This window comes from Haliotis rubra, unplaced genomic scaffold, assembly GCF_003918875.1.
Source record: "Haliotis rubra isolate DU_JTF1 unplaced genomic scaffold, ASM391887v1 Scf302, whole genome shotgun sequence".
Lineage (NCBI taxonomy): Eukaryota > Metazoa > Mollusca > Gastropoda > Lepetellida > Haliotidae > Haliotis > Haliotis rubra.
The window spans coordinates 705,766-718,220 of NW_025766972.1; the positions used below are offsets into that span (position 1 = coordinate 705,766).

The window sequence follows — 12,455 nt, forward strand, 5'->3', positions numbered from 1 at the left end:
TGTCCATCCAAATGTGATAAAATTCTCCTCACTGTTAAGTAGTAAAAATCCAGTCCTTCTACAAAATATTTCAATGTTCATTTACTATGCTGTGATTACCCGATCTAAATTCCTCTCAAATGTAACATAACTTTATGTACTATAGGCCTGTGGCCTTCTCAGTTCAAATAAATATTATTATATTATTATTACCATGCAAAAACAACAGGAAAACTAAACTAAAATGGAACTTCATATCAATATATCGCAGGTGATTACATGTTTGATTGGCTAACTAAAAGCAAATTATTCTGTGTATATGTCTTTATTAGCTAAACGAAAATAGGACCGCGCCCACGACTGCTGTTCCCTGATTGGCTAATAAGTGAACAGTCTGAGCATTATTGTTAGTTATTTATTCAACATATGTTATATTTGGGATTACATTTTCTGATTTATTGTTGCTGATGAGCGACGGCAGTGACGTTGTATCGTGAACGTTGTCTACACATATTTGTCGTTGATATAATGAGTTCAATGAACGTGTTGTTTAGTTCTTTTATTTTGTTACGTTTAGGACGATTTAAAGCCGAAATAGAAAGGACTTAAATCTGCACTCCGCATGTCTCGAACAACGGGTACTCATTATAGTTCATTCATTGATTGGGGGGTGGGGGCCGGGGGGTTTGTCACTTATTATGTACATAAACTTCAGGGGTTGTCATTCACATTGTACATGCTTCTCCATAAAAATCATCATCACCCCCCTTAGCCATAAATTATGAACGGTCCCTAATGGCAAAGCAGAGAAAGACGTATAGCAAAGCTTCATGACCGTATAACTTCACACAACACGAAGTCTGTGACAGTCAATGGAGTTGAACTGAGTGTTTCCCTTTGAGCATCCATTATGTCATATATATTCGACGAATACCGGCTACTACGGAAAGGAACATATGCCACGTATTGTCTACGGATTTTTTTCAGCTTCACGGCGATAAAATATCCAAGTGATGAAGGCGTTCCTTCATCACGCTCATGTATTGTGTCTGAAGTCTATGTATTGTGTCCCTTCCATAGGGAACATCGCTACAAGCGGCATAAAACCTCATTACTCGAACACCAATCAAAAATAGACATCGTCCAGTAGTCCCATGGCCGACGGATGTGTTCTCGATCTCATAGTTTCGATTTCAGCAGGCCCTTTCGACCTGCAGATTATTTTAAGCTGTAGACATGGTAAGAAAAGTAATCATAACAATGCTATATATAAATATATATTTGTTAATCATTGTCCAGCTTCAGAGTACCCCGCCAGTTAATCAGTACTCTTCACAGTAATCAGCCATATGGTCCGAACACTTGCAGACACCAAGCGGAGCAGAGTTATGAGACCAGTTTGAATACACTCTACTCAGTGCAATAGGTATCGCATTACATTCTATTAATACCATTCCTGCACTGCTATAGAGCTCGTAAATACTATTTCCGATAGCCGATACGCCTTGTCTGTTCGTCCCCAGATTTATATACGCCTCGTCTGTTCGTCCCCAGATTTCGTGAAGCCATTTCACGTTGAAAGGATCAGGCGTTACTTTCCACACATATATATTTTGCAAGAGAATGAATTTTCAGCTACAGAGCTTTCCTTTTTTTGGTGGCGGTGTTGTTTTTGCCTTTTCTGTTTCACTGGGTCTTCAGTTATTTTTAATGTACTGGGTCCCGATCCTTAAGCGATCGCAGCGCTACGTCATTCGTAAGCCTGGTAAACTGCAGAGTTACGACAGACACTGCCTATACACGTCACACAGCTGGTACGGTTGTATTTAGAGCGTTGTAGCAGTGAGACTCCTCCACGTCGAACGTACACTGCCCCTCCCCGAGGTATAGGGTTCCTTGCTGGCAGTGCTGCACCTCCTCCCGACCCCCCACACACCAGTAGAACTTGTTGCAGATGAAGGGGTGGGGCAGGTACTCCCCGTGGCGATTGGGATAACACGGGTGGGAGGGGTCATCTGGAAGAAAAAAACATCATTTCATTTCCAAGTCGTACGGGTGAAACCATAAGTTACAATGATGAAATGCAAAAGGGATAAGAAAAGGCTAATGTTTTCAGCAGAAATATGAACCAAATATTTAATTGTTATTTTTTACTATTATAAGTTACAATAATGCAATGCAAACGGGATAAGAAAAGGCTAATGTTTTCAGCAGAAATATGAACCAAATATTTAATGGTTATTTTTTACTATTATAAGTTACAATGATGCAATGCAAACGGGATAAGAAAAAGCTAATGTTTTCAGCAGAAATATGAACCAAATATTTAATGGTTATTTTTTACTATTATAGGTTACAATGATGCAATGCAAAAGGGATAAGAAAAGGCTAATGTTTTCAGCAGAAATATGAACCAAATATTTAATGGTTATTTTCTTTTAGATATGTTGGCGGTTTCATATTATTCAAAGGTTAGTTACCTCCCCTTGAAGCAATGGTGAGGTGTGGTCGGGTTGTGGTTTGTTTGTTTCTTAACGCCGCAGAATGTAAATATTAGAAAGTACTTCTTCCTGAACCATTATCGGTAGGCATTAAGAAAATATTACACGCACAAGAATATATAACACATTATAGATTTCTACAATATTCAAAGTTCGTGTGGCAATAAAACATTATTTGTTTCCATTTGTTTGTTGTTTAACGCCGCACTCAGCAATATTCGAGCTATGTTTATAAATAATCGACTCTGGACCAGACAATCCAGTGATCAACATCATGAGCGTAGATCTACGCCACTGGGATACGATGACATGTGTCAACCAAGTCAGCGAACGTGACCACCCGATCCCGTTGGTCGCCTCTTACGACAAGCATGGGTTGCTGAAGATCAATTCCAACCCGGATCTTCACGGGTGGAGACAAGCATGGGTTGCTGAAGATCAATTCTCGACCGGATCTTCACGGATCCTCAATAATACCGCATATATAGATACCTCACACTAACACATTGTACTGATTTGTGGAGCACGATAGTCGTTTTGTTATCCTCTTAAAGCTGCCAACCACGCGCAAAGAAAACAAATAATGCATTTTTGTCCAGTAAACAATTTTAACACGAACCTAAAAAAGGTAAGGATTTATGTATGGAAGCACCGTTTCGTTCACAAGTAAATTAGGAAATTCATCAAACTGGTTCGTAAGGCTTGGCGGTAATCGACAAAAAATTATTTAGTTTACATCAGCATTCTTATAACATCTCCAAAGACTCGTTTTATCCGGCAAACATAAATTCCCGATAGCGCTCTTATTTCCTTGCGACATTTACTGGAACGAACTCTGGAGTTACTGTAAGGTGACAGTACATGTGGCCAGCCAGCCAGCAAAATGTACATGGTGAAATTGGCTACAAATGCCGAACTGTCATGGTGTTGTCCAGGACTAAACCTAGCAAACCCGGGTCTGCAAAATGGTTAGGTGGCAGATTCGTTTTCTTTCCGATTTTCCTCTTCAAATTGGTTGATTCAGCCTCTAGATTCTTTTAGCTCATTCGAACCCCTCTAGTCTATTACATGTACCTTTAATATTACTAATCTGTTACTTACAGAACAGTATTGTGGTTAAAGCGATCGCTCGTTACGCCACAGACCAAGGGTTCAGTCCTCCCCCCTCCCCGGCTACATTGTGTGAAGCCCATTAGTGTCCCCTGCCGTTTTAGTGTTGGATTGTTGCTGAAAGCGGTGTACAACTTAACTCCCACACTCACTCATTTACCACATGGACATTCGAGAGAAGCAGCATCTAAGAAGGAGATGATGGTGTACGTGAAGAGTTGCACATCCCGGAACTAATTTTGCAGTGTAAGTCGTGTACGGATTATGCTCAAAGACTGGATATAAAAGTAAGGTCCGTAAGTACAAAGACATACCTTAACTACGAAGAACAAAACATGAAAAGAATATTTTGCGTATATATACTATATCAAATCATGGATTCAACAGCAAACTATGATGTGGGGTCAAATTTGGCTTAAATATGTAAGCTTATTGTAAGCATGGTTCCTAGGTTTCAGTATGTCATCTTGTGGATCCCATTCCTGCTATTGACTGCTATTGTTTATTTGTCAATGACTCGAGGACATGATCAATTGGCGTCACGCCTACTGTGTCCCCGTCCGGAATCGAACCTGGCGTCAACGTTGTCTACATGGCCACCAGGCTGTAATATTTCAGTCCCGGAAAGAAAACGTTCAACTACCTTTAACTGACCAATATTAACCCATTTCCTGGAATCTTTAACTGACCAATATTAACCCATTTCCTGGAATCTTTAGCTGACCAACGTTAACCAACCCGTCTTGCTATAATGAATAGCATGCACAAAAACGGTACCCACAGACTAAATAATTGTTGGAAGATACTCCAGTCCCCGACTCATCTCTTGGTTACAGTTCTATAGGAATTATCGAATATTAATATCCTCAAGGACACCCATAAAATAAAAAATCGAATCAAACGTCTCTCCATGGCTGTCGACCCCTGATCAAAGAAGACACTATTGATGAATTACTTCAGTTTTCGAGAGAGCCGAAAATCCTAATCTAAACTCAACTGGAATCTCATTCCTACCGTGCAAGAGTCTGGGAAGCAGGGAGCCCTTCAAATCCATGTAAGACTTTTTTTATCTGCTTAATAAAATATTCGTATTCTCTCCAGCCCAGAGGCCTGTGCAGTTGTCATTAAACCCCAAAGCACCGTGGGTGTATAGATCTTGTAGTTGCGCCCTGTCGGAGGAGCCTGCACGGGGATTTGCCGATCCATTGTGCTTAATTCACAGACAAGACTAAGCCCCAGAAACGAAAATTAAAAGTTCCGTCCATTTTTTGCAATGTAATTAAATCTCTCTGAGCTGGGCTAATTTGAATAATACGTATGCATTAAAGTTTTAGATTGCTTCCCTTTGTTCGGTTTTAATTCGAATTTTATGTAAATAGTATAATTTTATCTTATCTGAAAAAAATGTACTTCTACGTAATAGTGGCTGAATCGATTGCAATATTTGATTGGATAATAAAACTGAGTTTTGTTCATATTTGTTATACATCGTTGTAATTTAACCTTTCTTTCAGCGCAACAAATGTGAGTGGGTGGGTGAATTGGATGTAGTGCTGCTTAGAAGTGCGTTCCAGTTGTATAAAGGTGACTCGGGTTGGTGGGAGCAAAGCCCACAGTGATGAAAGTAGTGTTTCCCATTCTTGGCGGAACCCACGAACTTCAGCCTGTTTGTTCCAGGACGAATTTAACAGTCCTTACCATTATAAAACAACATATACTTCTATTTCAGGTCAATAGATCTAGCTACAAAAGGAGTCATAGGTGAAGAAAACCAAAGTCGTACTTCGAGAACGAAGGTCTGCACAGCCTGTAAATATCCTGACTTTTCAATTTCGAGCCAAAATACCTGCTCAGATTTTGCACCGGTTACCGCTAAATACCACTGAATTGATGTAAGGATATTTAAAGTAGTTCCTGATAAGTGATCCCGTTAGGATAGTTATCTATTCGTGATATCAAGTTTATTGGAAGTGATGATCGCACCTATATAGCATGGGCGGACCCCCTGGATCCGCCATTGATCACCATTCATTACATGGTAAATAACCTGCCAAGAAACCATTACACTTGCTACACCAGAAACATATCTCGCATTCGAAGGTAGCAACCCGTGAAAAACTGGGTTAGAATTCGTCTTCAGCAGCCAATGCTTGTCGTAAGAGGCGACTAACGGGATCGGGTGGTCAGGCTCGCTGACCTGGTTGACCCATGTTGTATCCCAGTTGCGTAGATCTACGCTCATGCTGTCATATAGCTGGAACGTTGCTGGCTGCGGCGTTCAACAGCAAACAAAGTAACCAGTTTACTCGCTTCAGCAGAGACATATGAAGCTTTCAAACGACGCTCTAATTGTACAGTTTTCATAGGGATATTTTATCCGATTATTTTTCTCTAATTGGAGTAGAAAACAATGTCTGCAACACGATATCCAGAGGACTGACTGCCTGACTGAGTTTAGTTTTACGCTGCTTTTAGCAATATTCCAGCAATATCGCGGCGGGGGATACCAGAAATGGGCTTCACACATTGCGCCCATGTGGGGAATCGAACCTGGGTCTTCGGCGTGACGAGCCAACGCTTTAACCACTAGGCTACCCAACCGCCCTGATATCCAGAGGAAGTCACGAGGAGGCATGAGAATGTAGACCAAAGAACGACAATCTTATCAGCCGTTAGAAGAGTCAGGGGACAGCTTATATAATAATAAACAGTCATCTTCTACAGCGCACAGTCTCCAAACACCAAGTGATTGCTTAATCAGAATCTGATTCTTATTACCCCGGATAATCCAAGCTGCCTGTTAGGCGCTAGAAGGTTATGGTCACATGACTTTATCCAACCGGGTACCCATTTTCTGCTGGGTGGACAGAGGCAATTTTGAACGAACTCACTTGCCTATGGTGAGACCACATATATCACATGTGCTTCGTTGTGGGGCAGGACTGAAGTCCAAGAAACTCTCAGGAGTCAAGCTGCCAAACACGGTCACCCATCCAAGGACTGTCCGCGCTCGACGTTGATTAACTTCACCTGATTCGTGACCTGAACCCTGTGCACAGGACCACACGCCACCATAACTACCAACATAACTGCTTGTAAGCATGATCCTTTAATGCTATGAGAGCGAATGGATCGCGAAGGTGACACGGGAAAGTGGCGGATGACCGGAGGGTCTGTGACACGTGAAAAGCACGTTCGTCCCGGGTGGGTAGCGCATGTCTCGCGAATGTCTCGCGAAAGTCTGGCGAATTATTTGCAAGTGTCCGGAGACGACCCGTGATTAATCGATTGGTGCAACACCTGGCTGTGTGTCAAAGGGAACGGAAATACGTTTAGAAAGTCAGACAAAGCGAAATGATCGAATTACAGCGTTAAGTACAAAGACCTTTGATTGCTTGAAGGATTGTATTTGTCAAACTAGTTTTATAGGTGGTCGAACTATAATTGACAATGGAACAGTAAACTTTCCTCAATTCTTTCGGGTGGACAGATGCTCATAACCAAAATCACAAAATAAAAGGACAGACATGTAGCAGAAACAGACTCGACGAGCGATTGCGACGACCCGACGGTGCATAAAATTTCAAGCGGCAGATCTAGCTGATTTGAGAGAATATTACGGTTTGTGTGTTGTTTGATTGTTTGGTATTTACCTGTATGACTTCGGTATGTGAGGTGAGGTGAAATTGGGTTTAACGTCGTGCTTGAGAATATTTCGCTCATATGACGACGTGCATGCGTGTGTATGTGTATGTGCGGCTGCTTGTACTAGCCCAGACTGAAGCTGGTTTTATAGCGCTAGCCCACTGAGATACCATGCCGCAGTGAAGCATGAATACCCCACTCAGACACATTATACTGACTCCAAGCCGACCAGTCCTTGTTGTACCCATTAATGCCGAGCGCCAGGCAGGGACCAACAAGTACCATATTTTAACGTCTTTTGGTATGACGCGGTCGGGGATCGAACTCGCGACCTTCCGCACTCCGGGCGGACGCTCTAACCACTACACCACGGAGGCGGTCTCTTCGGTATGTAATTGAGTGAGTCTTCGACAGACAACCAGTGACTGACATCATGAGCATGGCGAGACACAACTGGAATACGATGACGTGCATCAACCAAGTCAGCGAGCCTGATCGCCATTCTCATATGCTGAGCGGAAACACGCGAGGAGTTACGATTCGTCGCTAAGTTGTAAAAGCTCGTTCCCATCAATGCTATCTCTTCGATCAATGCCAGTGACATTTCTTCTTTCTTGTTCGGACAGATTTTAACTGATTGGGGAAGGCACGGACACCAAAGAATATACAGTAACGAATTATGAACGGATAGAAAGGACATCTTCCAATAACAAGGACTTTTGAAAAAAAATGATTAAAAGACAACACATTTCCAGTCCATGAGGACAGTGCCCTCATTTGCATGTTGCTCTGTCAAGATTTCCCATGATGGACGAGGGGTAATTAATATGTGCCTTGACAATCGGACTTATTCGGATTTGTCCGTGCCAATTAACCAATCTCTACTGCCGCCGAAGACTAATTACAGGCATTGTTGGAGAAACATGTTTTAACCTCTTTTACAGAATATGCCTTTCTTGTACGAAGACGTACAACACCTTTGGGATGTTGTATGAAAAAGCCATGTGATTAATTATATTTGATGAAATAGGGCAGGACATGTTCAAATCTGCAGCTTCGTTCTTGTTCAGTGTCGTCCCTGATGCATGTGTCTGTTCAACAAAGGCTTATTTAGCATGTGCTATATAGTATGACCAGAAATTATTGAGAATTTTAGGAAAATGTTTAATTGGATTTTTAGTATAAACAACCTTGACCAGCTATCAAGTGCTTGGTTTCATTCAAGAGAGACAACTCCGTTAATCCTTTTTCATTAGTTTGTGAAGAGTTACCCCCTTTGTTTACTTGCTAGCAGACGACATTTTCAGTGATCCTCAGTATGGATGATTTAGAGAAGAGGAAGTTTATTTTAGAGTATTATAACAAGGACATCAGATCAGCTAAAGTGATTTCAAGTAGAACAGGCATCCCTTTGTCCACTGTTTATCGTGTTTTGAAAAATATTGCAAATGGATATGTCACTGAGCACCAGGGAGGCGCAGGTAGGCCCAGAAAATTGACTGTCGGTGACAGGAGGCTGCTTGGTATTCTTGTTTCTCAAAACAATCGAAGGAGTTTAGAAAACTTAAGGCTGGATATGATTGATAGAGGAACTGTGGCTGTCTGTAAGGAGACAATTAGAACTGAGCTGCATGCAATGGGTTGGCAGAAAAGTCGAGGAATTCCATCACCGATCATGAAACCTGACCAAAAGGAGCGAAGGTTGAACTGGTGCTTACAGCATAGAAATTTTAAATGGGACAATGTGATTTTCTCAGATGAAAGTTCTGTGTGGCTGTTTCCTAATACACTGAAATTCTGGACCAAACAAACTGAAAAACCTTTGTATCAGCGCCTAAAGTACAGTCCGAAATTTAACGTGTGGGGTGGCATATCTGTGTTGGGGGCAACGCCCCTCTGTGTATTTGAAGGAAATATGAACAGTGAGCGGTACACAGATATTTTCGAGGGACATTTACTTCCATCTGCTCACGTGTTCTATGGAAATGTTTTGATTTTCCAGCAGGACAACGACCCAAAACATCGTTCAAAGCATTCACAGGCCTGGTTTCGGACCCAAAATATGACATTATTAGATTAGCCAAGCTATAGCCCTGACTTAAATCCAATAGAAAATGTTTGGGGACTTATGAAGGAAAGTGTCAATAAGAAAAATCTGACAAATATTGCTGAAATGAAAGAAGAGGTGGTCCGATATTGGGACCACGACTTTCTAACTTCTTTGATCAGTAGTATGCCCCACCGCTGATCAGTAGTATGCCCCGCCGTATTGAAGCCTGCATTGCTGCCCATGGTGACTTGACAAAATACTACCTGTTCACCTGTCTTTGAATCTGGAGTTATGTTCTGCCAATATTCACATTTAATACGTGAGTAATGAGTGAAATTTTTTTTAAAAATACAATCTTAAATTCTCAATAATTTCTGGTTGTACTGTATAATTTTTTATCTGGGATTACACTTTCTCAGTAAGGTACAGGTTCTCGTACTTTGGGGGGTTGGAGTCCCGTCCGAGAATCGAAACCACACCCGCTGAGTTAGATCGCTCACTCTGTGTGCTGGCGATTAGGCGCCTTAATCTGGGAGTGAACTCAACACACAGTAAATAATAGAATCCGTACTTTACCGATAAAAGAATGTGTTATACCAAATATAACACGGTGCAAATTATTTCTTTCTAAATGCAGTGTGTATTCAAGTCTTGATTGTTGTTAGTGTGCAATAAACAAGTTGTATGACGGCGTGCCGTAAATAGACGTGGACCAGACGAGAAAGTGATTGTCACTTTGAACAAAGATCCAGGGTACGGGGACATTGAGTGTGTGAGTGTGGTTTTACGCCGCTTTTAGCAATATTCCAGCAATATCACGGTAGGGGACACAAGAAATGGGCTTCACATATTGCACCCATGTGGGGAATCGAACCCGGACCTTCGGCTTGGCAAGCGAACGCTTTAACCACTGGGCTACCCCACCGCCCCCACATAGAGAGAGTATATTTGATTTGGCATTCAAAGGCCATGGCTGGAGTCCTTGGAGAGGAGGAATCAGTGATGCTCCTCTTTTGCGGGCATATTGCTGGATAATTATTGGAATAAAAGCGAAAAGACCCCTTCAACATCCATAAGAAATCTCTCAAAGAGCAGAATTGATTGTACAATTCCGACTATATTATGAGCATGGGTTTGTTTGTTTGTTTGTTTAGCGCAACACCCAGTAATAAACAGCTGTACGACGTCTGTCTGTAAATAATTTAGTCTGGACCAGACAATCTGGTGATTGAGATCATGAGATACGATGACAGATCATGTGCTACGAATCATTAATAAACAGTGCTGATACCAGGTATTCGCGAAAAGGTGAGCGCGTCCTGCCCAACGGGGGTACCCGTCAGAAACACAATCAAAGGTTGTTCTCTATTTTGATGTGTTACTAACAGAAATATGCCCTTACCTTTCTTTTCCGTGGGTTCAGGCAAATCGCATTGTTTGTTGACTGGATTAAAACAAAGTCCAACACTACACTTCGACACATATATCCCTCCGCCGGGGCACTGGATGTAGTACCGACAGTCGAATGGATGTTCCAGGGATGTATTGTTCTCGTTTCCGCAGTAGTTCTCTGAAAGACACAAAAACTGACTGACTGACTGAGTTTAGTTTTAAGCCGCTTTTAGCAATATTCCAGCAATATCACGGCGGGGGGCACCAAAAATGGGCTGCACACATTGTGCCCATGTGGGGAATCGAACCCGGGTCTTCGGCGTGACGAGTCAGCGCTTTAACCACTAGGTTACCCCACCGGCCCGAAAGACACAAAAACAATGCTAGAATTGATTGTATGTTTCCAATACATAAGACCCGTGAAGAGCCGGGTTAGAATTGGTCTTCAGTAATCCATGCTTGTCGTAAGAGGCGACTATCGGGATCTTGTGGTCAGGCTCGCTGACTTGGTTTACACATGTCATCGTATCCCTCTTGCTTAGATCGATGCTCATTCTATTGATCACTGTGACTGGTCCAGACTCGATTATTCACATCATTACACAATGCTAACTTTTGGGGTTGAGTCCCATCCGGGATTCGAACCCACACCCTCAGAGTCAGGCACCTAATCGCCAGCACACAAAGTCAGACGCCTAATCCGCTCAGTCACCGCGACTTCCACAAAATGGAAGTCGGACAATTGATAGTCTAGACTACAGACCGCCGCCATATAGGTTGAATATTGCTAGGGTAAAATTAAACTCACTCACTCACTCCAATAGATAAAAATGTGTTTTTCAATGTCCACATTTCTAATAATCTTTCGATAGTTATTTTGCCATAATTTAGGAAATATTAAGTTGAATTCGTAAGTCAAAGGTACCCAGGAAACAACAGACCAATCTAATGTGTTGTATCAGAAGTTAACCGACTGCATCTGGTCAAAACTCGAAAATTAAACTGGCCCCACTGCTTGAACTTGACCAAAACCACTTCCGAAGAGGGAAAATACCCGTGAAGATCCGGGCTGGAATTGGTCATCAGTAAGCCATGCTTGTCGTAAGAGACGACTAACGGGATCGGGTGGTCAGACTCGCTGACTTGGTTGACACATGTTATCGTATCCCAACTGATTGATAGATCAATGTTCATGCTGTTGATCCCTGGATTGTCTGGTCCAGACTCGATTATTTACAGACCGCCGCCATATAGCTGGAATATTGCTGAGTGCGGCGTTAAAAACCAAACAAACAAACTGCACTTGTGCAGTAATCTTAAACTCGTCGTTAAACCAAACCACACCAGCCTCACCTTCCCTCACCTCACCCCGCTTTACCTCACCTGACCACAGCTGGTATAACTCACCTGGTATAATGAACAACATCTCGGTGACCGACTTGGCCTGGGTCAGATTGGACTCCACCTCACAGATGACCAACGTTTCGTTCAGGTTGGAGCCGCCTGTCATGACGTACTTCCCCTCTATCTGAGTACGGCAGGCGTGGGTCTTGGTTTCCGTACTGTCAAACTCAACACGCTGGAAGTCCGTCTCATTCTTGAGGCGAAACTTGAGACCCAGCCTTCCAGCAGGGTAACCAACTTCTGCCCTGCAAGTGATTTCGTGTTGGGAGGGGTCATTCTCTACGACCTGAGCAGGAACCGTCAAAATAGGCTCTTCCGGTTTAGCTGAAAAACCGAGAAAGTAAACTATCATATCTGTTCATCAATTGTAGGGG

General features: G+C 42.4%; 1 protein-coding gene across 2 annotated transcripts in view; it reads right to left on the reverse strand.

The window, feature by feature from the left end:
• Positions 1-219: 219 nt before the first annotated feature.
• LOC124282747 overlaps positions 220-12,455 on the reverse strand; it is a 48,073-nt gene continuing 35,837 nt past the window's right edge. For both annotated transcript variants that reach the window (XM_046718771.1, XM_046718770.1), the window contains 3 exons: positions 12,085-12,405; positions 10,688-10,855; positions 220-1,994 (listed from right to left, as the gene is read on the reverse strand). In XM_046718771.1, coding sequence (XP_046574727.1) covers positions 1,783-1,994; positions 10,688-10,855; positions 12,085-12,405 — 701 coding nt within the window. In that variant the 3' untranslated portion in view covers positions 220-1,782. The remainder of the gene's footprint in view (positions 1,995-10,687; positions 10,856-12,084; positions 12,406-12,455) is intronic.